Source organism: Sorex araneus, chromosome 5, assembly GCF_027595985.1.
Source record: "Sorex araneus isolate mSorAra2 chromosome 5, mSorAra2.pri, whole genome shotgun sequence".
NCBI classification, from domain to species: domain Eukaryota; kingdom Metazoa; phylum Chordata; class Mammalia; order Eulipotyphla; family Soricidae; genus Sorex; species Sorex araneus.
In genome coordinates this window covers 53,292,409-53,315,052 of record NC_073306.1, presented here as the reverse complement: position 1 = coordinate 53,315,052, position 22,644 = coordinate 53,292,409, and the positions used below count along the sequence as shown (strand labels likewise).

Below are 22,644 nucleotides of genomic sequence, written 5' to 3'. Positions count from 1 at the left end.
TTTCATTTGTTTTTATTTTGGGGCCACAACAAGAGGTGTTCAGGGGACCTTATGGGATGCCAGGGATCGAACATGGGTCAGCTGTAAGCAAGGGAACATCCTACCTGCTGTACTATCTCTCCGGCCCCTCGTCCACATCTATTCATTTTAGTGGGAGACTTTGGGAGTCATTTCCATGATACTCAGCCATCTGGGCTAACAGTTTGGTGTTAAGACCCAAAGACGTGGTGCTGCTATGGCCGGTGGTGACAAGGACCACATGGCCAACCCAAGTAGTTCTTAGGGTCCATCGAGCTAACGCCCAGCAATGTTGGGCAGACAAAAGGGATCGTGATTCTTGTGATTCCAAGGATCCAACTGGATCAGGGACATGCTCTACACTAGCACACCTGTACTAGCTCCCTGCCTTGCCCCCCGCCAGTTTAAACCAGAACTGAAAGTTAGGACAAGAGAGATGTTAGAGGAATGTGGAGGCATTGAGATCAGAGGAAATGAAAAACTCTAAGTGGAAAAATAAGAGACAATGCTAAAAAGATAAAATAAGGGCTGGAGTAATAGTACAGTGGGTAGGGCCTTGCACAAGATCTACCTGGATTCGATCCCCGGCACCCAAATGGTTCTCCAAGGACCATGAGAAGAAATTTCCGAGTGCAGAACTACGAGTAAGCCCTGACCACCACCAGGTGTGACCCCCAAACTAAAATAAATAAATAAAATAAGAATGGCAATGTCTATGGTTTCTAGACCAGGACCATTTGCTCCAAGGTAATATAGTGGTCAGTTAGATCAAAATAGCTACACTAACAACTAATTAGAACTACTGAATTAGAACTTCAAATTAACTATTGGCACGCAGAGAGGAAGCGAGAGTGCAGGAGGTAACAGCTTACATTGACATGGTCTCAATCCTTAGCACCACATACAGTCCCCAGGACTACTAAGAGTGATCACCTGAGTGCAGAGCCAGGGGCAAGTCCCAAGCACAGTGGGGCTGGGACCGGGGGATGGGAAAGGGGTCTTGAAACAAGAAAAACACCCAGTGGCATACTTTAAAACTAAAATATCCACCACAACATGGGAGAACGCTCCGGACCCCAAACCAAGCCAATAACACCGGGGTGTCCCAGATGGAGCAGGTGCACTCTCCCTACCTTCTCCCAGATGGAATCCCGGCAACCATGAGCTTCTACAAACATGGCGCCAGTATGTGGGGACCAGGACTATTTCTCCAAACCGCACAGCCGCCCGACCTTTCCTGATGTACAGAAGACAGCTCCTCCGCCCCTGAACGGTCATGATCCCATAGGCACACAAACCAATCTGGGAATGCAGTGGCTGCTGGCAGAAATGCTCCTGGACTGTGAACTAAGCTATGGCCCCATGCCACTCCAGGCGGGGAAGGGTTTTTGTCCCTCAGCCTCTTCCCCTTTGTGGCAGCATGGCAACCGCCACCTTTTGGAGCCAATTGAACAGAGAGGTAGAAGCTTGCAGTGACAGGGCGCGCAGGAAATCTCACGATGGGGGGAATGGGGGCAAAACCAGCCCTCCTCCCCGCCTGTACAAGACCCTGAGCGGCCATCCATCCACGAATGGCTCCTCTGCTCCTGAACGGCCCTGATCCCAGAGGCACACAGAGAGTGTGCCAATCTTGGAATGCAGCAGCTGCTGGCAGAAATACCTCTGGACTTAATTACTAAAATACCAGAATTCCAAAACCACGCAGCTGCTGTCGTGGCTGTACAACATCATATGCTCTTCATTATCAGCAATAGAAAACAGATTATCTAATGATGCCTTTTCGGCAGGTCTGATTGTTGGGGGAAAATTCCAAATAATAATAGTGGGTTTTCTGTCGGAAAACAAAACTAAAATGTCTATGCAGATCGGCCACCATTCAGATCATATATGGTATGCCCTTCTCTCCCAGAGGGGAGCGTAACATGACACTCACCGTAGCCATGTCACCGACTCCACACCAGGCTGGTTCACTCGGGGCGACCCAGAGGGGGGCAGGTGACAGCCCTCCCTGCCCCAAGGGGCCCAGCCACGATAGCCGAAAACCTCCAGAACCCAACCACTGCCATGCCCACAGCCTCTCCCCACACTCTCAGGCCAAGCCTCAGGCACGAGTGAACCTACACCTGCACCGCAACACCCTACCCATTCTACAAGATACCACACCACATTTGAGGGGGTTCAAATAGTAGGCAACCAATCATATAGGGAAATACATATGTATTACATGTACACAGATACATATTTACAGATATGTATATGGAAGTTCACAAGGCTCAATCTTTAACATGTTAGTGCTGTCTTATAGGTCTTTATGGCCCCTGCCAAAATAGAACAATCTTCACATTCTTTCCTTTATGGATACTGTTTTGTAGCATTTTCAGCATTTTTTCATAACAAACAATACAAAATATATAATTTAGGTTCTGCTTTGGGACAGGGGTTGGGGTTTGGGATGGAAACATCCCAAATATTGTGGTGGGAAGTTATAATGGTAACAGAATTGGTGTTTGAATATTAAATGTAATCAAATATTGTGAACTACCTTATAAAAAAATAAAATATCTATCCAAATGATGAAAACAGTGGAAATTTTTACCAAAATTAGACAGATTAATAAACTATGGCTCATTCCTAATATGGAACACTAAGTTGAAATTCTATAAATCAAAAAAATGGAAAACTGTCCATGTGTATCTTGTGACATGGATGCACAGGTAAGTTACAGAACATATTTGAATAAAAATTAAACTAAATTAAAATTAAAAATTAAATAATGGAATGATGTGTAATAAATAAGCCCTTCTTAGGAAGCAGGGAAAAGAAAGATTGAGTACTCAAACTTATTTGTTATATTTGGGCTTTTTGATTTTTGTGGTAACTGGGATCAAACCCAGGGCCTTACACATGTGACACATTCTATCACCCTGGCCGTGTGTGTGTGTGCATGTATTTATATATACACATATATTTTTATAAATATATATTATATATACATTATATATCATATATAATGTATGTATAATATATGCACATATATATTATAAATAGATATAGATATGTTATATCTATTTTTTACATGTTTATATTTTTGGTCAGGCCATGTGTAGAGCTATTCTTGGCTCTGCTCAAAAGCAACACTGGGCAATGTTCAGGGGGCAATATATGATTCTGGGGATTTGAACTGGGGTCAGAACAGCACAACCGTCTTAAACCTTGTGCTATTTCTCCAACAGTAAACTATTTTTCAAATAATATTTTCAAAATAAGAAATTAGTTTCAGATCATTTTTCAAATCTTGTTTTACTCTACCAAAAAACTATGTAACATAGATTAAAACACTACTTTAAATTTAAGTACTTTTTAAATCTATTTCATAAACTGCATGAAGGCTATTTGACATGTCAAAGAATTTTCTGGAGAAGAAATATTATCTCATGATGAAGCAGACATCAATAGTGTCTAAGAAATGCAAATCAAACCAGTGCTGGTATGGATGTGGGGAAAAAGGGACGCTCTTTCACTGTTGGTGGAAATGCCGACTGGTCCAGCCTTTTTGGAAAACAGTATGAACAGTCCTTCAAAAACTAGAAATTGAGATTCCGTATGATCCCACAATACCACTTCTGGGAATACATCCCAAGGATGCAAAAAAGCACAGGAGAAATGACATCTGTACCTATATGTTCATTGCAGCACTGTTCACAATTGCAAAAATCTGGAAACAACCCGAGTGCCCTGAAACAGATGACTGGCTAAAGAAACTTTGGTACATCTACACAATGGAATACTATGCAGCTGTTAGGAGAGATGAAGTCATGAAATTTGCTTATAAATGGATAGACATGGGGAGTATCATGCTAAGTGAAATGAGTCAGAAAGAGAGGAACAGACATAAAAAGACTGCACTCGGGGCTGGAGCGATAGCACAACGGGTAGGGCGTTTGCCTTGCACGCGGCCAACCCGGGTTCGATCCCCAGCATCCCATATGGTCCCCTGAGCACCGCCAGGAGTAATTCCTGAGTGTAGAGCCAGGAATTTTACTGAATTACTGTGAGATAGTTACAAGGACGTGGGGCCACACCTGGTGGGGCTTGGGGGTAACCTCTGTGCATCGCCAGGTGTGACCCAAAAAGCAAAAAAAAAAAAAAGACTGCACTCATTTGTGGAGTATAGAATAACATTACATGAGGCTGACACCCAAGGATAGTAGATACAAGGGCCAGGGGGATTGCCCCATAGCTGGAAGCCTGCTTCATGAGTGGAGGGGAGAAGGCAGATGGAATAGAGAAGAGATCACTAAGAAAATGATGGCTGGGGGAATCAGTCGGGATGGGAGATGTGTACCGAAAGTAGATAATGGACCGAAGAGAGTATGGGGAATACGGTCTGTCATGGAGGCAGGGGAAGGGTGGGGAAGGGGAGGGTATACCGAGGATACTGGTGGTGGGGAATGTGCACAGGTGGAGGGATGGGTGTTTGATCATTGTGTGATTGTAACTCAAACATAAAAGCTTGTAACTATCTCACAGTAATTCAGTAAAATTGAAACAAAACAAAAAAAATTGCAAATCAATTCTTGTTTTAAGTTTTGTTTGAAAAACTGAACGAACATGGTCTATGTAATAAAAACAGACCTAAACCAGATAAATCAGTAAAACATCTCCTTACAAATAAACTAATTTATAATATTCTAATATACATGCAATTATAATATTTGGGATCTGGGAGGGACGTGGGGCCACACCTGGTGGGGCTTGGGGGTACAATATGGGGTTCCTGGGATCAAACCAGAGTTGGCTGCATGAGAGTTACACTCCTTAACCTCTATAATAGCTCTCTTGCCCCTCCATCAGCAATATTTAGGATAATAATCCTGGGAGGTTAAAACACACTTTAAATGTCAGTGACATTTTATCAGTCCAAAAACTATTCAAATAATCTGAAATAACCAGAATTCACTAAGACACCATTCAAAATGATTCTGTATTAGGAGAAATAAGTGCATTCCCTTTGCAATATGGGAAAGGAAAATCTGTAAATTTTAGAATACTTATTTTAATGATTTCACATTATGATTCTTTGATTCAATAATTCTATATAATATCAACACTCAATTTTATACTTGTTCCATTTTTCATACTTACCATAAGCACTGGGGAAGTCTCCAGGTCCTGGACCAGGATAAAAAGGACCTGGCCCCGGTGGCTGAACTGGATACTGTTGTGGGGGACCGACATAAGGCGGCCCACTGTGCCGGTACTAGAGGAGATAAATTATAGTTATTTCTCAACAATAAAAGATAACTTAGAAGGAGAAATAAATTTCTTTGAGAATGATTTAAAAGAAGTGAAACCACCTGATTATGAACTTAACTTTTTAAATTATTTAAAAAATTTTTTATTGGTTATACACTTTTAAAATGCTTGCTTCCCATTAAGATGCAATGAGGATGAATAAAACAGTGCATCTCAAGTAAAGACACTTGGCAGACCCTAGAGGCTTCTTTTTTGTGGGGGGGTTGGTGGTATAGGTGAGAACCACACCCGGCAGAGTTCAGCTTACTCTTGGCTCTGTGCTCAGGAGGAATCACTCCTGATGGAGTTCAGGGGACTGTATATGATGCTGGGGACTGAACCTGGCTCTGTTCACGCAACTGGTGTCCCAAGCCTATCTGATTTTATTTTATTAAATCGCTGTGAGATACACACTCACAAAGTTGCTCATGATTTTCGGGTCAGTCATATGATGTCCCAACACCCATCCTTTGCCCACTGTGTATTTCCCTCCATCAATGTCTCCCAATCTCCCTCCTGCCTCCTCCAACCCCCCCGTCTGCCTCCTCTCTCTCTACACAGCCTATTTTAAATAAGTTGGATGAGGTGGAAGAGATGAGGAAAGGAAAAGGCTGGGAAATAAAAAGTAACTTCTTTCACAAAATTTTCAAGAGAAGAGGTATTCGAGTATCTCCTTGTAACAGGAATAATGTGAAAAAGACTACACTGTATGTCATACAACACTAAAAACCAATGTACTCATCATTTGCTCTTCCTGCTCCCTGTGGTCAAAACCACATCAATCCCCACTGCACTGTTGGACTAGAGGGACCTGAGCACACTTTACCTGTGGTATACAGTACTGAGGGCCCTGGGGCACTGGGTACGGCATGGGCAGATGGTTCACCATCATGATGTGCTGATTGGCTTGATACACGGCGGTGGGTGTCTGTGCACCAGGACGAATGGAAGGACTGCTGTTTGGGATGGTAGCTCTAGGAGGCTGTATCTGAGGCCTCTGGAAAAACTGGAGAAAAGAAAAACACTTTTTTTTAACAAAAAGAAATATGTCTCAATTTTTCCCCTTTCCCCACTAATAAAAACTTTATCAAAGTTGAATTAGAAATAAAACATACACACAAAAAAGAGTCCAAAATGCTTTAAAGTGGCACATATTTAAATCTTCCAAACTAGACATAGTAGGTCAAGTTTTGAGTACTGCATTTACACATTTGAAAATGAAAATGAAATCTCAAATTCAAGTAAAAATGGGAAAAATAGAAACTGATGTCTCACCTAATTTGAACTAAAAATTCCATGCCATAATTATTAATTTTTAAGTATTTAACATAAATAAGAACAAGTGCAATTTTTTTCAGTGTTTTCCCTGCTTCCCCACTGCTATCTCTTTAGAAGTTGTTCTGTCGTGTAAATCTTTTGATCAACAAGTGGCTAGTTATCCACTTATTAAACATTGAAAATAGTCCCCCAAAAAACTATCACTCAACATCACTTAAAAATATTTAAAGGATCAAGAAATTTCATCTCAATCTGTTAGGGACAAGTTAAATTGAAACTATCTGTAGGGCTTGTCACATGATAATTATAAAATTATATAAAGTATCTTTCTTGTTTTAAAAAAGGAGGCAATCCTTTACTAAATTGAATCTAGTTTTGCTTTTTTTGAAGATTTTTCAATAAAAGTGTAGAATCTAGACAGGCTTAAGCATGGTCTGGAAGAACAGAGTTCAGATCTCTGAAACAGTAACCAGTATTTGTAGTTATTTATGGTTCTACCATCAGATTCTTACATGCCTTTTAACAACACATCAGCAAATCCCCACCATAATATAGCACATAAGCAATCGGTAAACATAATCTCACTGCAATAATTAGAATATAGAGTTATGAAAGAGGCCATGCAGAACCAGTAGTTTTTTACCTGGATGGGTCTGAATCCTCCCTTCAATTATGAAGCAAGAAAGCAGCAGGAAATAGAAAGAAAGCCAATGGAAAAGCTTATAGATCAGTAGGAAGGGACAGAAAACAGCATGCAGGCTCAACAAAAATATCTTTCTATTTGGATATTTGTAATAATAGGAGAAGAAGGAAGATTAGAAAAATCAGAATGGCAATTCTTCACTGGAGAATTCAAGAACACGTAGAACTGAAGAATAAAATCATATTAAATTGAAAATTAACAAATCTAGTGGCAAAGATATCCTAATTGTAGCCACATATTTAGAAAGTCTCTCCAGAGGAAATGTCTGTTTGACAGAACATACTGATTCCTATTCTTGGCTCTCACTGATGTCGATTATGTGCCTTTTCCAAACCCCAGCGGCTGGGGAGGACAGGAGGTTTCATCTGTGCTTGGGATTTACTCCTGGCTCTGAGTTCAGGGATTACTCCTGGTGGGGGTTGGTGGCCATATGCAGTGTTGGGGTGCAAACCCGGGCTGGCCATGTGCAAGGCAAACACCCTCCCTGCTGTACTATGGCTCCAGCCCCCTGATGCCTATCGTGAGATTTGACACTAGCTTCTTGGGTTTTATATGACCTACCCTCCATTTTGAAAGGAAGTAAATTAATAAAAATGCCACTTGTTATTTTTATTTTAATGATTGCCAAGGTCCTAAGAAATAACTCATCTCTTCAATATATTCCAGGCTCACCATACCCTCACACTTACTCTTTTCAATTAACCAGACATAGAAAGAGGTCATTTACAGCTTTAAAACAGGAAAAAATATAGTAACAGCCTAATAATGTAGTTTTAACTACAACCCCCACCCCTGCCCTTAGTTGCCCCACAGTTTTAGACATGAGTACTATTATTGGTCCAAATAAAGGAAAAGTTGAGCTTTGAACTTGGGGTCTATTTAGGTCTTACCCCATCCCATTCCTAATCACCATGCTACCCACTGGTGGTAGAAAAGAAACTTTTCATCTAGTACTGAACTGGAAGAATTGTGACCCAGTACCCAAAGCACATCCCTATTCAGTTTTCAGACATCAAAGACATCCCCAAAGAAGTCAAGTCAGAAAAGCAATAAACATTAAGGTATATGGCAGGAGAATGGAACCAATGGTGGAACCAGAAGGGGAAGGCTCCAGAAAATTGATGAAGATGAAAAGGAAGCACAAAAGGCAAATTGGGCAACACCAAAACCTGGGCTAATTGACAATAGCAGCAATAGTCTTCCCGCTATCTCAATTAACATAGTCTTGGTCAAAAGACATAAGAACTTGTGTCTGCTGCCAGCAGGAATACAGATCAGTAAACTTTCTACACTAGACTTCACTTCTGTTCATTACATAGTAGGTAGAATGTTTTTAATCCATGTATGAGTTGTAAACACATTTCATGAATTTCACTTTCCTAACTAAGTTAGTATATCAGAAACCACAGAACAGTCAGTCATCTGCTCAACTTACTGAGCATTAGCAGGTGGTAACAAAGTGAATGAAAAGCTTAATCCTGGACAAGGGAGATCGCTGGTCATATGTTCTTCATGCTGGAGCCCCAGGTTTAATCCCTGGCACTACATGGTCCCCATGAGCACCACTGGGAACAACCTCCAAGCACTGAGCTGAGTAGCACACTGTGGGTATGACCCCAAAACAAAAAACCAAATCTATTAGTTCTACAAAATCATTTCCCGGCAACTCCAGAGGGCCGAAAAGACAAGAAAAGTATCAAAGGGATACAGGAGGGTCCAGAGTGGCAGTAAAGTGGGTGGGGCTGCATACGGCTTGCACACGGCTGACTGACCTGCATTCCTGAGCCCAGCCAGGTGTGACCTCTGAGGTCTGTCGGATGTGGCCCAAAACAATCAAAGGAATAAAATAAATAATTGAACATGCTCATATTATCATCACACTTCGTCAAAGTACTTATTGTCTAAAGAGACATGGCATTACTGGGGTGGTCTGGGGATGGTTATTACTCAAGCAGAGCAAAAAAAAAATAAAACACCCTAAAAACATATAGGTAATGTCTTCTTGTTATCTCAATTAACACCAGAATTTTGGGGGGGTTGAAAAAAGAGAGAGGGGGGAGGGAGGGAGGGAGGGGGAAAGAGAGAGAGAGGCAGAGAGAGAAAGAGAGAGAGAGAGAGAGAGAGAGAGAGAGAGAGGAGAAAAAGTGCCTGCAGTAGAGAAAGGATGCAGGGGAGGGGTGGAAAGGGAGGGAAACTAGGGACATTGGTGGTGGGAAATGTATATGGGTGGAGAGATCAGTATTGGAACATGTATGACTGAAACCCAACCATGATCAGCTTTGTAACTCTATCTCACAGTGAGTCAAAAAAAAAAATACTGTGTCTGCAAGCAGAAATATAGATCCAGAAAGTTTTCTACATTAGAAAGTTTCCTCCCAATGTTAAGCTAGCTATGCACGAATATTTCTCTTAAAAGATAGACTTCCAAATGCTATGCTGAGATTTTAATTAGCCTATCCAAAATAACTAATTTCATTTCATTCAAAGGTTTCTGAATGGTATAAGATTTTTCTGCAACAGTTTTGAAAGAGAAACAAGTATTTCTAATGATAGTTATATTGCCATGTAGAGTCAGTAAAACAGGATTTGTTTGGAAATTGTTTTTACAAACTAAGATTTCAATTTGATGTTATGCAGAAAAATATATTCATACAGGCATGTTAAGTGTAATAAAGATCTAAACAGCACTGACCAAGCACCTCTCAAAAACAATATGTATCTCCTATACTACCCTTCTCATAATGAACCTCTAAAAGCAGATACTATTAAATATAGGGAGATCAAGTCATTAGCTGGAGGTCTCCCATCAGTAATTTAAGACAGATTCTTAGGGCATATTTATAACTGTTACACACTCTAACCGGTTATGAAATTGAATACCCCTCTATTTTCAAACAAGTACTGCCTGAAGAAATCTACAAAAGGTAAAGGGATATGGGTGGCACATTCCTTAAGGGGGAAAAAAATGGCTCCCCATCATTTAGTCAATAAAATTCATGTTCATCATTCTAAACACACATAAAATTCTTTCTATCTAGTCTTCTGAAGATAACTGAAATTTGTCTGTATGTTCCTTGGTACTTAGTAAAACACCTCAACTTCACTGCATTACTTTTTTCCCTTTTTTTGTTTTTTTTCTTGAGACATACACAGTGTGCTCAAAAGGTTACTCCTGACTCTGTACTCAGGGATCATTCTTGGAAGTGCTCTTGGGATCACAGGCTGTGTTGGAGATCAAACCTAGATTGGCCGCTTGCAAAACAAGTGCCTTACCCACACTGTATTATATCTCTGGGCTCTGTACTAAGATTTTTAAAAGACAGACTACAAGCCAGAGAGATAATACAGCAGGAAAGGTGCTTGCCTTGCTTGCAGCCAACCTGGGCTGGCACTGCATATGGTCCCCTGAGCACAACCTGAGCAAAGAGCCAGGAAGTACCCTGAACACAGTTGGGTATTACCCCCAAGTTAGGATTTATCTATTTTATTGTAAACTAATCATTATTAGTTTTATCCCTCTTATCCCTCCAACCGGGGTCTTAGAATAGTTTCTTTCAGTCTGTTCTCAGTGTTCAAAGAGAACCAAAGACACTCAATGTTAAATAAAAAAGCAACATATTGCTCATATTCTGGTCAATTGTATTCCTGATAGTGGAACCAAGAATCACAGGAGCTCTTTTCTCAACCACATTTTACTACTGATTGTTTCTGAGCAGTAGTCCTTTAAGACTGTCAATCTCTGTATATGTAATCTAGCAATAAGTCCTATTCTTCATTTCTTTGTGTTACTTTGTGTTTTAAAGTATGAACCTTTAGGGAAACTTATTCAGCTCCTTTGAAAGTAAGTCTAGCTAATTTTAACCTCTCATTTCAGACTGCACAGGTTTTTGTTTTTGTTTTTTTCAAATTCTAAATATATTATTCAATGTCAAAACTACACAAGATAAGCAAATTTGACAGATGTCACTAATCCAAATCTCTAGCTTTTAAAAAAATGCTAAAAAAAGATTGAATAGAAAAGAATCATTTACAATCCTATGTAAACTACAGTTCAACCTCTAAGACTCTTTTCTTTCAAAGGCCCACTTGTTTGCAAGGAGAAAGGCAGAGGAAGGTGATTGTCAAAATTTGAATACCATTTTGGGCAGTTCTAAAAAACTTAAAAGGGAGGACAGAGGCCAGGGATATGGCTCCAGTGGTCATCAAGGTCCTGCATTAGATCTCCAAGCCACTAGGGTGGCTCATACTAAAAACAAGAAAAAAAAGGTGGGCACTAAACTTAGGGTCCATATAGTTACTAATTTTCAAACACTCTACAAGTCAGAAGGAAAATATAAAGATTGTATCACTATACAAAGTTGTACAATGTAATTGTATGTGTAATTGATATGTAATTGTATCATTATACAAAATTAATAGACAATAGTGTAAGAAATGTTTTTTGAAGATACAGATAATTTTAACTATATTGCATCATTTTTTATGACTACGGTATCTTGGGGCTGGAGAAATAGTACAGTGGGTAGGATCTTGGCTGCTTGCCAAGCACGGTGTGACAGTTTGATCCCCAGCACTTCATACGATCCCATGAGTTTTGCCAGGAATGATCCCTGAACAGAGAACCGGGACTAAGCCCTGAATACAGTCATATGTGGCCCAAAAACTAAAAAAGAAAACAGTACCCCTAAAAAATTATAATAATCACAGGAGCTGGAGTGAGAGTTCAAAAGGCTGGAGCACATGTTAATATGCACAAGGCCCAGGTTCCATCGCATGGTTTTCTGAGCACCACTAGAAACCACTTGCAAGGGCTGAGCTAGGAGAAGCCCCTGAGCACCGCTAGGGACAAAACAAAACAGTGACTGGAAATTCTTAGAAGACCATCTATCATTTTCAACAAACATGAAAAGCCCTTCCAGTTAGATGTTCTTACCACGTGGGCAAAAAAGACTAAGTACTCTTGACTTTGCAAAGTGATAAAAAACCAACTCCAAAATATACTCCCAGGCCAGGCATGCAGCTCACCAGTATCTTTTCCAAGTCGAGGTCCTCAGTTTGATTCCTGGTACTACCAAATAACAAAACACCAACCACTCACATCCAATATTATACTCCTGAAATCCCTTTTTTCATTATAAAGTTAGCCTACAGGAAGGATAAGCAGTAAGATGTGTAACCACTAACATTTTCTTTTTAATCTCAGAATCTTTTAAAATTTTCAAATGCTCTTGGGAAAAACGATAGTTTTAGGATTTAGATTTAAAAAGGATAGATTTGTGATCAAATATTGCACTTATTCACAATTTATAACGAGTGATTTTACATTCTAAATTTATAATGAGTGTTTTTACATTCTAAATTTCTTCTGTGCTTTTCTGCATTTGGCCAATATCACATAAATCAGGTTTCACTATAAATTAGAACATGTAATCCCTAAAACTTTTAATTAAAAACTCAGCTTTACTGGTGAAGGGACAGATGCTGGGACATTATATGTCTGAAACCCAATCATGAAGAACTTTTTAACTGTGTATATAATAGTGATTCAATTAAAAAAAAAAAAACTCAGTTCTTCAGCCACACTGAACATTTCAAGTTCTCAGTGAATAGGGATATAGAACATTTTCATCACCACAGAAAATTCTATTAGCAGAGCTGCCCCAGGGAATTATGTCAGATGGAGGAAAGAAATCTCTTAAGATACTGTCAGGATCAACAAGTTGTTCTGTCAGATCATACTGCAGATTTTAGGAAAAGAGTTCTCCTGTAGAATACTTCATTCATAGGTTAAAAATAGCATGGAAGATGGGTCAGAGAGATAGTGCAAGTGTCAAGCCCAATTCATTCCTTGGCATTTCATATGGTACCCTGAGCAACCATATAAAATGTGTGGTGTGGCCCAAGTACCATCAAAACTCCACTTCTAGACCCCTCACTACCATTCCCCCACCCCCCAAAAGAAGCTTGGGAGAAAGGGAAAGACAAGCTGGCTCACTACTTATAGAAACTGACACTAAGGACCTGAGGAGATAAGTACTGATATTTATAACACCTCAATATTAATATCACTTAGGAGCGTATTTATCTATTTCACAAGAAAGAGTACTAAAACCCAAGGTTAGCTTTGTCATTAAGCTGAGACTGAATTCTAGCTATGCCAACTTTCCAGCATATTTTCTTAAATAGTTCAGCTATAACCCTGTAGCTCATTGTGTCTAAGGCACCAGAATAAGCCACCCATGCCTTACATGAGCTCCAAAAAATCCAAAGGCTCTTATCAAACAACTGTGTACATGGTTATCTGACTTCCCATTGATATCCATTAAACTCTGATGTTTCAAGTCTAGTCCCAGAGGCAAGCTCCAAAGTCTTCATTTATTTCATTTTCCAATTCTAAGAAACTGCTGAGAGCTATACAAATATATTTCAAACAGTGAACTAGAACTTCAAATGTAACAGCTCAACTTTTGAGTAAAGAACCTTAAGAAATCATAAAAAAAAAAAAATCAACACAAGTCAGTTGCTGGTTTGCGTGCTGTTTAAATCACTTCAAAAAGAACCAAACTAGAATAGGAAAACACACTATTTCAATGTTTGCTAGTTTATAGTGCATTTAGATGCCAAATACTATTAAGTTTTATAAAACCTATTACTGGAGAGGCCAGAGAGTTAGTGCAATAGATACAGCGCGTGCCTGGCATGCAGCTTACCCAGGTTCCATCCCTGGCACTGCATATGGTCCCCAACAGTGATCCCTGAGTGAAGAGCCAGGAGTAAGCTCTAAACACAGTCGGTGTGGCCCAAAAATATAAACTAGCAAACAAGGTTTATTAATTGTGGACACTAACCTCAAATGCTTTGATATTCCATATTCTTCAGTTTGGGGAACATTGTTAACAAAAACATATCTAAATAAATTATAAAACGGCCATGATCCAGAGACACACAAATGAATCTTGGAACGGAGCAGCTAACTGCAGAGATCTCTCCAGACCCTAATTATTAAATTTTAGAATTCCAGGAGAGACATTATATGCTATTCATAACAAGCAATATAAAACAAATTGTCTAGTATTGCCTTTTCGGCACGTTTGAGTGGTGATGGGAAAATTCCAAATGATAATGGAGGGACTGGTGTCAAAATATTGAATGTAATCAAAGTAGAGACAGCGTATTGTGGAAATTATCTGCTACACAGGCAGGGGAAGGATTGAAATTGGCAGGGATACTGGGGATTTTGGTGATAGAAAATGTGCACTGGTGGAGGGATGGGTATTTGATCACTGTATGACCGAAACTCAAACATGAAAGCTTTGTAACTGTATCTCACAGTGACTCAATTAAAAATTTTTTTTTCTCAGGGCTGGAGTGATAGCACAGTGGGTAGTGCGTTTGCCTTGCACACGGCCAACCCGGGTTCAAATCCCAGCATCCCATATGGTCCCCTGAGCACTGCCAGGAGTAATTCCTGAGTGCAGAGCCAGGAGTAACCCCTGTGCATCGCCGGGTGTGACCCAAAAAGCAAAAAATAATAATAATAATTTTTTTTCTCTTCTGTAGAAATAATAATAATAATAATAATAAATTATAAAATGTTTTTGTGCTAAGAACTGTATTTTAGTTTGGGGGCAATCTGGCAAGGCTCAGGGTTTACTTCTGGTTCTGTGGTCCCCTGAGCACTCAAGGATGAAACCAGAGTTAGCCACATGAAAGTAAGCACCTTAATAACTATACTACCTCTATGGCCCACTTTTAACTTGCTATATGTCTGCCTGTATGTTCTGCTCTTTGAGATTCTAATTACCTTAATATTTTCAAAGATCAGAGTAAAAAAAGATGATATATATTTAAAAACCAACATTGTTCTACACATAAAATTATTTAGGACTTCCTAGGCCACTAAAGAAAACTATTGCTCTAATCAAAAGCTGATGTGAAAAGAACAGAACATGATTAGTAATCTCAAGATTCCCTGCAAAACAAAGTAGATATAATCCTAACTGGAGCTTGATATCTCTGACTTAAAAGACTCAAAAAGAACACTCACTGACAACACATAGTTGAAGATCTTCTAAACAAAAATTGCCCCAAGAAACATCCACAGAAAATATTTGGTTCTATTAAACTAACAATGCTTACCAAGTCTTTTTATTCATTTAATTTCAATTCCAATAAACTCAGTTTATAAAGAAAAAATAGTTTCTAGATACTAAACTGCATGTTTTTTTTTCATAAGCAACTACTTCAAATAGCTTATCTAAATGACATGATAATGACACTTTTTTGTAATGTTTATAAAACCAATTAGGACTGGAGTGATAGCACAGCAGGTAGGCATTTGCCTTGCATAGGGCCAACCAGGTTCAATTCCTCTGTCCCTCTCGGAGAGCCTGGCAAGCTACCGAGAGTATCCCGACAGTGGCATGTTCAATATGCCACAAAGAGTAACAACAAGTCTCACATTGGAGACATTAGTGGTGCCCACTCGAGCAAATCGATGAACAATGGGACGACAGTGCTACATGAAACTAATTATTCCTGAGCATTTGCAGTAAGTTATATATTTACTAGTGGGCTTTAGAAATAACAATCTTAGAAAATATCATCAAGCAAAACATCAGCTGGAATCTAATTATTTTGTGGAAAAAAAAAGATCAAAGCAAGAAAAAGTGTTGGATCCTAGGGGTAGTCACTGATGAATTAATTATGCAATAAAGGAGAAATGGGACCTGTTCACTAGTTCTAATCCCAAGGCTAATTCTAACCCTTGATTTAATTCTTTCCAGTAAAAGCAAATAGCCACAGACTTTAAAAAAAAAAAAAAAGTAATAAATAAATAAATAAATAAAGTCTTCAACTAAACTTTTTTTAGGGGGGGAGGGAGTTGGTAGGGGGTGGAGAAGGGCACACCCAGCAACACTCAGGGCTTACTCCTGGATCTGCACTCAGGAATTACTCCTGCAGTGTTCAGGGACCATGTGGGATGCCAGAGACGGAACCAGGCTCAGTGGTATGCAATGCAAGCGCCCTACCCACTGTACTATCTCTTCAGTCCATTCAATTTAACTTTTATTTTTAATTTTCAAAAAACTGTTTATCTTGGGAGGAGGTTAGGACCACACCTGGCTGTGTCAAGAATCAGTCCTGGCAGCGATCAGTACTGCGAGTGCTCAGGGATGAGGGTGCTGGGAATCGAATCCAGGTCAGCCACACTCAAAGCAAACACCGTATCTGTGGTACCCTATGGTAACTACCACTCTGGCCCTTTCAATTTAACTTTTTGTCAAAGGCACAACAAACCAAAAATATACCAAGGCAAAGATGTCTTAAAAATACATTCACTATGAACTGTTCAATACTTGCTTTCCTCTGCTCCGGCTTCATTACACAAATCTCTGTGTTCTGTCTCTGTGAGCATCGCTTTCTCCATCAATGTCTTAGGTTTTAGATTGATTCGTATCCTATTTTAGATCTGAGTAAATTCTTTAAATATGGACTGCAGTCAGTGACATTCAAATGGAAAGTATTGTCTCCATCGAGGTTGTTTGGAATTGAACAGAGGTGTCTGTGAATATGTTCATTTTAAAATTATCACTGGGGGAAATGCTACTGTATTCATAGGTGAGAGATTGCTAAATAAACTGCAATTTACAGGATAGTTTTTCTTAACTGGCAATCCCATTCAAAATAGCAATATCCATTCCAGTAAAACAAACTAAACCTAGGCTTACATTCATGGACACAGAGCAGCAAAGTCTCCCAAGAAAGCTACTGTACCCTGCAGCACAACAGGCCTTTAGCTACCACCTGCTTACTGCAGTGCTTACTGTCACTCCAATCCCTCCTCATTTTTCTCAAGTAAGACAATTACTGCTTCTGCCTGAACCAAGGAAGGGTTTGTTTCCTTACTCACTCATTATATATGGAATAATATGGGAGGGATTTAACTAGCATTTAGAAAAGAAAAAGTAAAGAGTAAATGATCAGTCAGTTCCTGATGTTTTTGTATGCAACATAAATCTTCAGGATTTACAATGATCTTCAAGGATCCATCAAAAAAGAACAAGGCTGGATAACAGCAATTTTTAATTAATGAATAAATAATAAACATATACACATATAGTGTTAAAACATGCCTTAATTTCATGCCAACAGAATTTGAGTGGCCTGGGATCATATCTGAGTGGCCTGAGGATCACAGAGGTAGTTCCCCAGGAGCCCTCAACACTTTCTAAGTTGAGATTATTGTTGGTAGTAGTAGTAATTTTGCATCCCAGATTTCTTACTATGTACCACTCCACTAATTATTTCATTTGCACTTTTTACTCTTCACATTAGTCCTGAGATAGGTCTTAATACTGTTCCACTTCACAGATTAGAAAACAGAGACTGGTAACAAATAACTTACCCCGGAACACTGAGTTAATAAGCTAGAGCCAAAAAACTGACACCAAGCTGACACCAAAGTCTAAGATCTTAAAGTACTTTGCCATCCTTAAGATTAAAAAATACCTGTTTTACTTCCATATCAAGGCTAAACAACTGCTCTACATTTCATTATATATGCACATATGCATATATGTAGACGTTTCTTGCAAAATATCCTGAACATCTCAGAATTTACCTCACTTTTACCTAAACTTTTTAACTGAAAAGATTTTATTTTGAGAAATAGAGCCTTGTATAAAATCATTCCGAGACAATGAAAGTATTTAATTAACAATATCCATTTACTCATTAGTAAGAATTTTAAGTATAAAACTGGTTAAGATAGTGGTAACATTTCCCTCATCTTACCAAACCATAAAATATTAAAAAAAAAAAAACCAGCTCCCAACTGATTTCTCTCTCAGATGATGTACATGAACTATTTCCAATGTAGGGTACTTTTTTCCATTTACATATGAGGAAACAGATTCAGAAAAAAGACCTGCCTCACTCAGCTATTTATACAGTAGAGCTGTGTAATATGAACTATTAATTCATTGTATCTTGAATTCTAAAGCCTATGCTCTACTATAGAAAGAAAAAATATTTCAGAACAATTTATAAAAGACTATTTTGGGAAAAACACTTTCTTTCTCCCAGGCTACCCTCCTTCATTGTATATTCCTACTGAATAAACTAGTTGTTATCATATACATTTAAAAAAATTTAACTCATGTAACTGTCTCATTTCAAAAGTTTGATATACTTAAAATATTAGAATTAAATAAAATATCTATTTTCTATATATCCTAATAGGAAAAGATCATTCTATGCAGCAAATAAGTATACATTATTGTTAATCAGCTTGTTAAGTCTACATTAGTAACTGAGAATAACTTGTTTTAGAGATACTGTTATTTTTTCACATCAATATAAGTTATATTAGGATGCTAATAGAATACCCTTAGAATGTTGCCTGTTCCATTTAGTTAAATTTAAACTCAACAGAGATAGATGTCCATAAAATATGTGAAGACTTACTATATTAAATTTTTTTAAGTTTCTAAAAATCAAAGCATTTTTTGGAAAGATAAAAGAGCTACTTATAAATTGTGCTATAAGCTCATAAAGGACTTTATAAGCAAACCGACTTGTAATAGCAAATTGCAGTGGAATTAGTAAAGGACCAAAAACACTGAGTGAAATCAGACTTAACTACTCCTGAAGAGAGTAGTTTGAGCACTTCCATGGAGTGGCAGCATTCTAAGAGTTCGCAGCTACGAAAGCCCCACCTAGTAGTTAAAGATGATAGTGAAGGGGCAAGGGTACAGTACCTGATGATGGGCAGGTCGAGGCCCCGCTGCAAACTGAGAAAAGGAGGGAAAACAAACACAAAAAGGAAAGGCACAAAGAGTCAGAAACACCACAAAAACCACAATGTCGCACAATATGCCAAAAGAAAATAAAAACCCACAAGAAAAAAAACAAAAAACCACAAACAGTCAAAGCTTTGCTGCAGGACAGTGACAGACAGGTACTAAGATTCAACAGGTTAACACCACTACCAAGAATAGTTTGCCATTTATCAGCTGGGAGACAAATAGCTAAGCTGTTAGGCGTGTAAAGGTGTTTCACTCATATTTTAAGAACCCTAAAATAAAGCAAAAGAAAATTGGAAACACTATGTAACTTAATTATATTAAGACAAACATATGAAAAGTCAAGTATGTTGATGCAACTGATAGAGCTAAAGGGAATGAGAAATGCTTTTATAACACAAAAACTGGAAAGGAAGGTAACAATAATGTCAAGCAGGAAATAAGGAATGTATCAATTGATTTCATATTTGTTTAAGTGAGGCATCTCACACATGAAAGTTAGTTTTAATATCTTCATTTACTTCTTGGAGTTAAGGAATGTTATTTATATTTATGACTATGTATTGTTTCTTAAAATGTATGCTTAAGTGCAATTAACTAGTAATGTTTTAATACCGAGCATGTCAAAGCAAATAGCTAAAAAAAAAAATCACTCTAAGATAATTCATCAGTGATATTACTATAAACCCAAGAAGAAAAATAGAGTAAAAGTCAAATCTCCCAATCACTATTTATATACAACAGCACAACACTATAATTATGTACCTAAATGCTATGTGATACTTCAATTAAAACCAAAAGTAAACAAAGCATCAGCAAAATCAAGTACTTGATAGCAAATAATATATTCAAATTTCTACTTTCCCTAACTTATAATAAAAAGCTTTTCATACCCATAAAACTTTAAATAGTAAATCTCTAAAATAATTTTTCATGAGAGCAAAACTGGACTTCCAGTGAGATTTTTCTATAAAGGGATAAAGAAAATCCTTTATATTTTGCTATGAAGTATAAAGAAAATCACTTGAGCCCTAACGTCATATGATGGCTACTAAAACATTACTATTGTAATGCTAGCCACCCTTTTCAATAGTAAAGAGAAAATAACTATGAAAAGATTTGAATGCAAACCATACAGGGTCTTTATGCAGTCTATTTGGAAAGCTAAAATATAAATTTTTGTCTTATTTCCTTTACAGCTTTCTGTCAACAAACAGAGGTGAATCAACTGAAGAGCAACTAAAACAAATTCTATACTCAGCATTTAAGTTATATGCAATCACTTTTGCAAGAGATTTGGAATTATTTCCAAAACTGTCAGTATTTCATAAACACTTTTTTTCGACAAACTGTAATGGGCCGCATGCCACAATGGAGATGGCTGGAGAAAGCGCTACCAATAACTCACCTGCAAAACTAAAATGTCTCTTATTGTTCAAGTAATAAAAAAGTGCCTTAAAACATCTAGCAACATCCAGTGTAACTTAACGAGCTCTTGCTGACCTATCAGATTAGCCATATTTGCTAATCGCAATGAAACAGTTGTTTAGAATGATGATAATACTGGCAGCTTTAGTTCCTGCATAAAATTTTCTCTCCAAAGAAACTGAGGTAATATATTTTCAGTTTTCCAATTATGAAAAGAAAACAGCATACCTCTACTACGGACATCAAGTTTCAAGAATAGGCAATACCACCCATGTGGTATGAAAGTAGGGGGTGGAAGTGAGATGTTTCTTCATGACACTTTTGAAGAAAATGGGAGAGAAGGGCCATGTTAAAAATTAACCTGAGTATAGCAGTACCTGTCTTATCACTGTTCCACAGAAAGGTCCCATTTCTAAGGCTCTAAAACAAAAAATTTTAACTTTATTTGGGATGGTCCAGTCAAGAGAGAACTAGCTATGAGCAAAAGGAGTACCTTATAAAAATAATACATATATTAAAAACAACACAATTTACGTTAGTGAGAAAGTACCCTAGTCTATTTTGCACTAGTCACCATTGGCTATTGAGTTTTTCATTTGGAATGACAATAGTCTTAATCCTATGGGTAACTGTAAGCAACAGAACAAACTGTAGTCGCTGCTGGCTCATATGAAAAATAGGAAATTTCTGTTTCTTTTCATCCCCCTGCCCCCCACCCCTTTAAGACGGTGAGGACTGTAGATATAAAGGAAGACAGCCTTCTGTGAACTTGGATTCAATGCTAATGCCACCCACCCACCCACTCACTCAGTCTTGGTGCACAGTTTGGTTAACTGGGCATAGCCAACATAACATTGATGCAACCTTGGCATTTGGCATAGCAAAATACAAAAAAAATAACCAATGGTTACAAGTTACAGAAAAAGCCAAACTGTCCCCCTCTCCCAATTAAGCATGTAATAGCTTGCTATTTTTGGAAGCTATTTTAAAATAAACCATTGCTTAAAGAATTCCAGTGCAATCAGAAACTGGAACTGATTATCAGTATGTTTTTAAAACAAAAGTTTTAACAATAGAAATTTAAGATACTAAGTATCAAATAGAAAGACAGGCACAAAGACAACCTGAAGGAGGGAGGGGGCCACTTGAAGCCAGTTGGATTGCAAAGGCAGCTGTCCAGGGAAGAACAGAAAAGCCTAAACTGTGCAATTGCCAATGGCCCATTAATGCAGAAATAGAATGGAGTAAGCTTTAGCTGCTCTACAAAGCCAGGGAAGGGGTCCTTCCTCGGTGCAACAGCTTACCTCTCCTCACCAGTTGAGATAGCTGTGGGATGGATGAAACTAGACTATGGAAACTTGGGTATGTAAAAAAGAAAATGCATTCCTGCCAATTTTCATATCCCAACTTCACCCTCCCAGCACCAACACAAATGAAATAAAGAAAACTGGACCCAAAACAACAAGCAAGACTAGGCTGCAACCTTCTAGCCTTGCACTTGTTTTGGGGTATGTAATGGAATGTTATATGTGTTGATTTTTTTAGTAATGGGGGTGGCAATGGTCGCTAGCAGAGTGAATGGCAAAAATTGCATAAAGGATAGTATCTGAAGAGTTTATGACCACAGAAAAATGGCTGACAACTACAGATAATTTCCCCTTTGTTATTCAATTATATAATGGAAAGGGGGATAAAGAATCTTTGAAATTTATCCTTTAAGATCAAATTTACCTAAAAGGGATATCCATCTTCAAGTTTAAAATAAAGAAAATCTAAATCCCAAATTATTCCTGTCTATTTCCCAATAGAGAAGACCCACCCAATTTGTTATGCTTTCCCCCACGATGCCTGGCAGAAATTGCCATGCTAGGTTAGACTTCTAAAGAGGAAGCAATCAATGCATTTCTGTTCATCAGCCAATAAATGGATGTGGTCAAAAATAGTAAGTGCCAGAGGCACCACTGCCTGCAAGAAGTACAGTTTGTTATATTGCTTACAATGCAGTATTTTATCCAGCCTCTTCCAGCCAAGGACCTGTAAACGGGAGTCTGTTCCAAAACCTTCCTCCTCTTCCAGTTGTCTGTGCAATGTATTGGCACTGTTCTGCTGGGCTGT

General features: G+C 38.3%; 1 protein-coding gene across 17 annotated transcripts in view; it reads right to left on the bottom strand.

The window, feature by feature from the left end:
• The window catches only part of EIF4G3 (eukaryotic translation initiation factor 4 gamma 3), a 362,305-nt gene that overhangs the window by 169,951 nt on the left and 169,710 nt on the right, over positions 1 to 22,644 (bottom strand). For 6 of the 17 annotated variants that reach the window (XM_055137462.1, XM_055137456.1, XM_055137457.1 and 3 more), the window contains 5 exons: positions 22,527 to 22,640; positions 19,057 to 19,089; positions 7,235 to 7,255; positions 6,140 to 6,319; positions 5,164 to 5,278 (listed from right to left, as the gene is read on the bottom strand). In XM_055137462.1, the coding sequence (XP_054993437.1) occupies positions 5,164 to 5,278; positions 6,140 to 6,319; positions 7,235 to 7,255; positions 19,057 to 19,089; positions 22,527 to 22,640 (463 nt within the window). The remainder of the gene's footprint in view (positions 1 to 5,163; positions 5,279 to 6,139; positions 6,320 to 7,234; positions 7,256 to 19,056; positions 19,090 to 22,526; positions 22,641 to 22,644) is intronic. The other 11 variants (XM_055137458.1, XM_055137467.1, XM_055137466.1 and 8 more) reach the window with 6 other exon arrangements.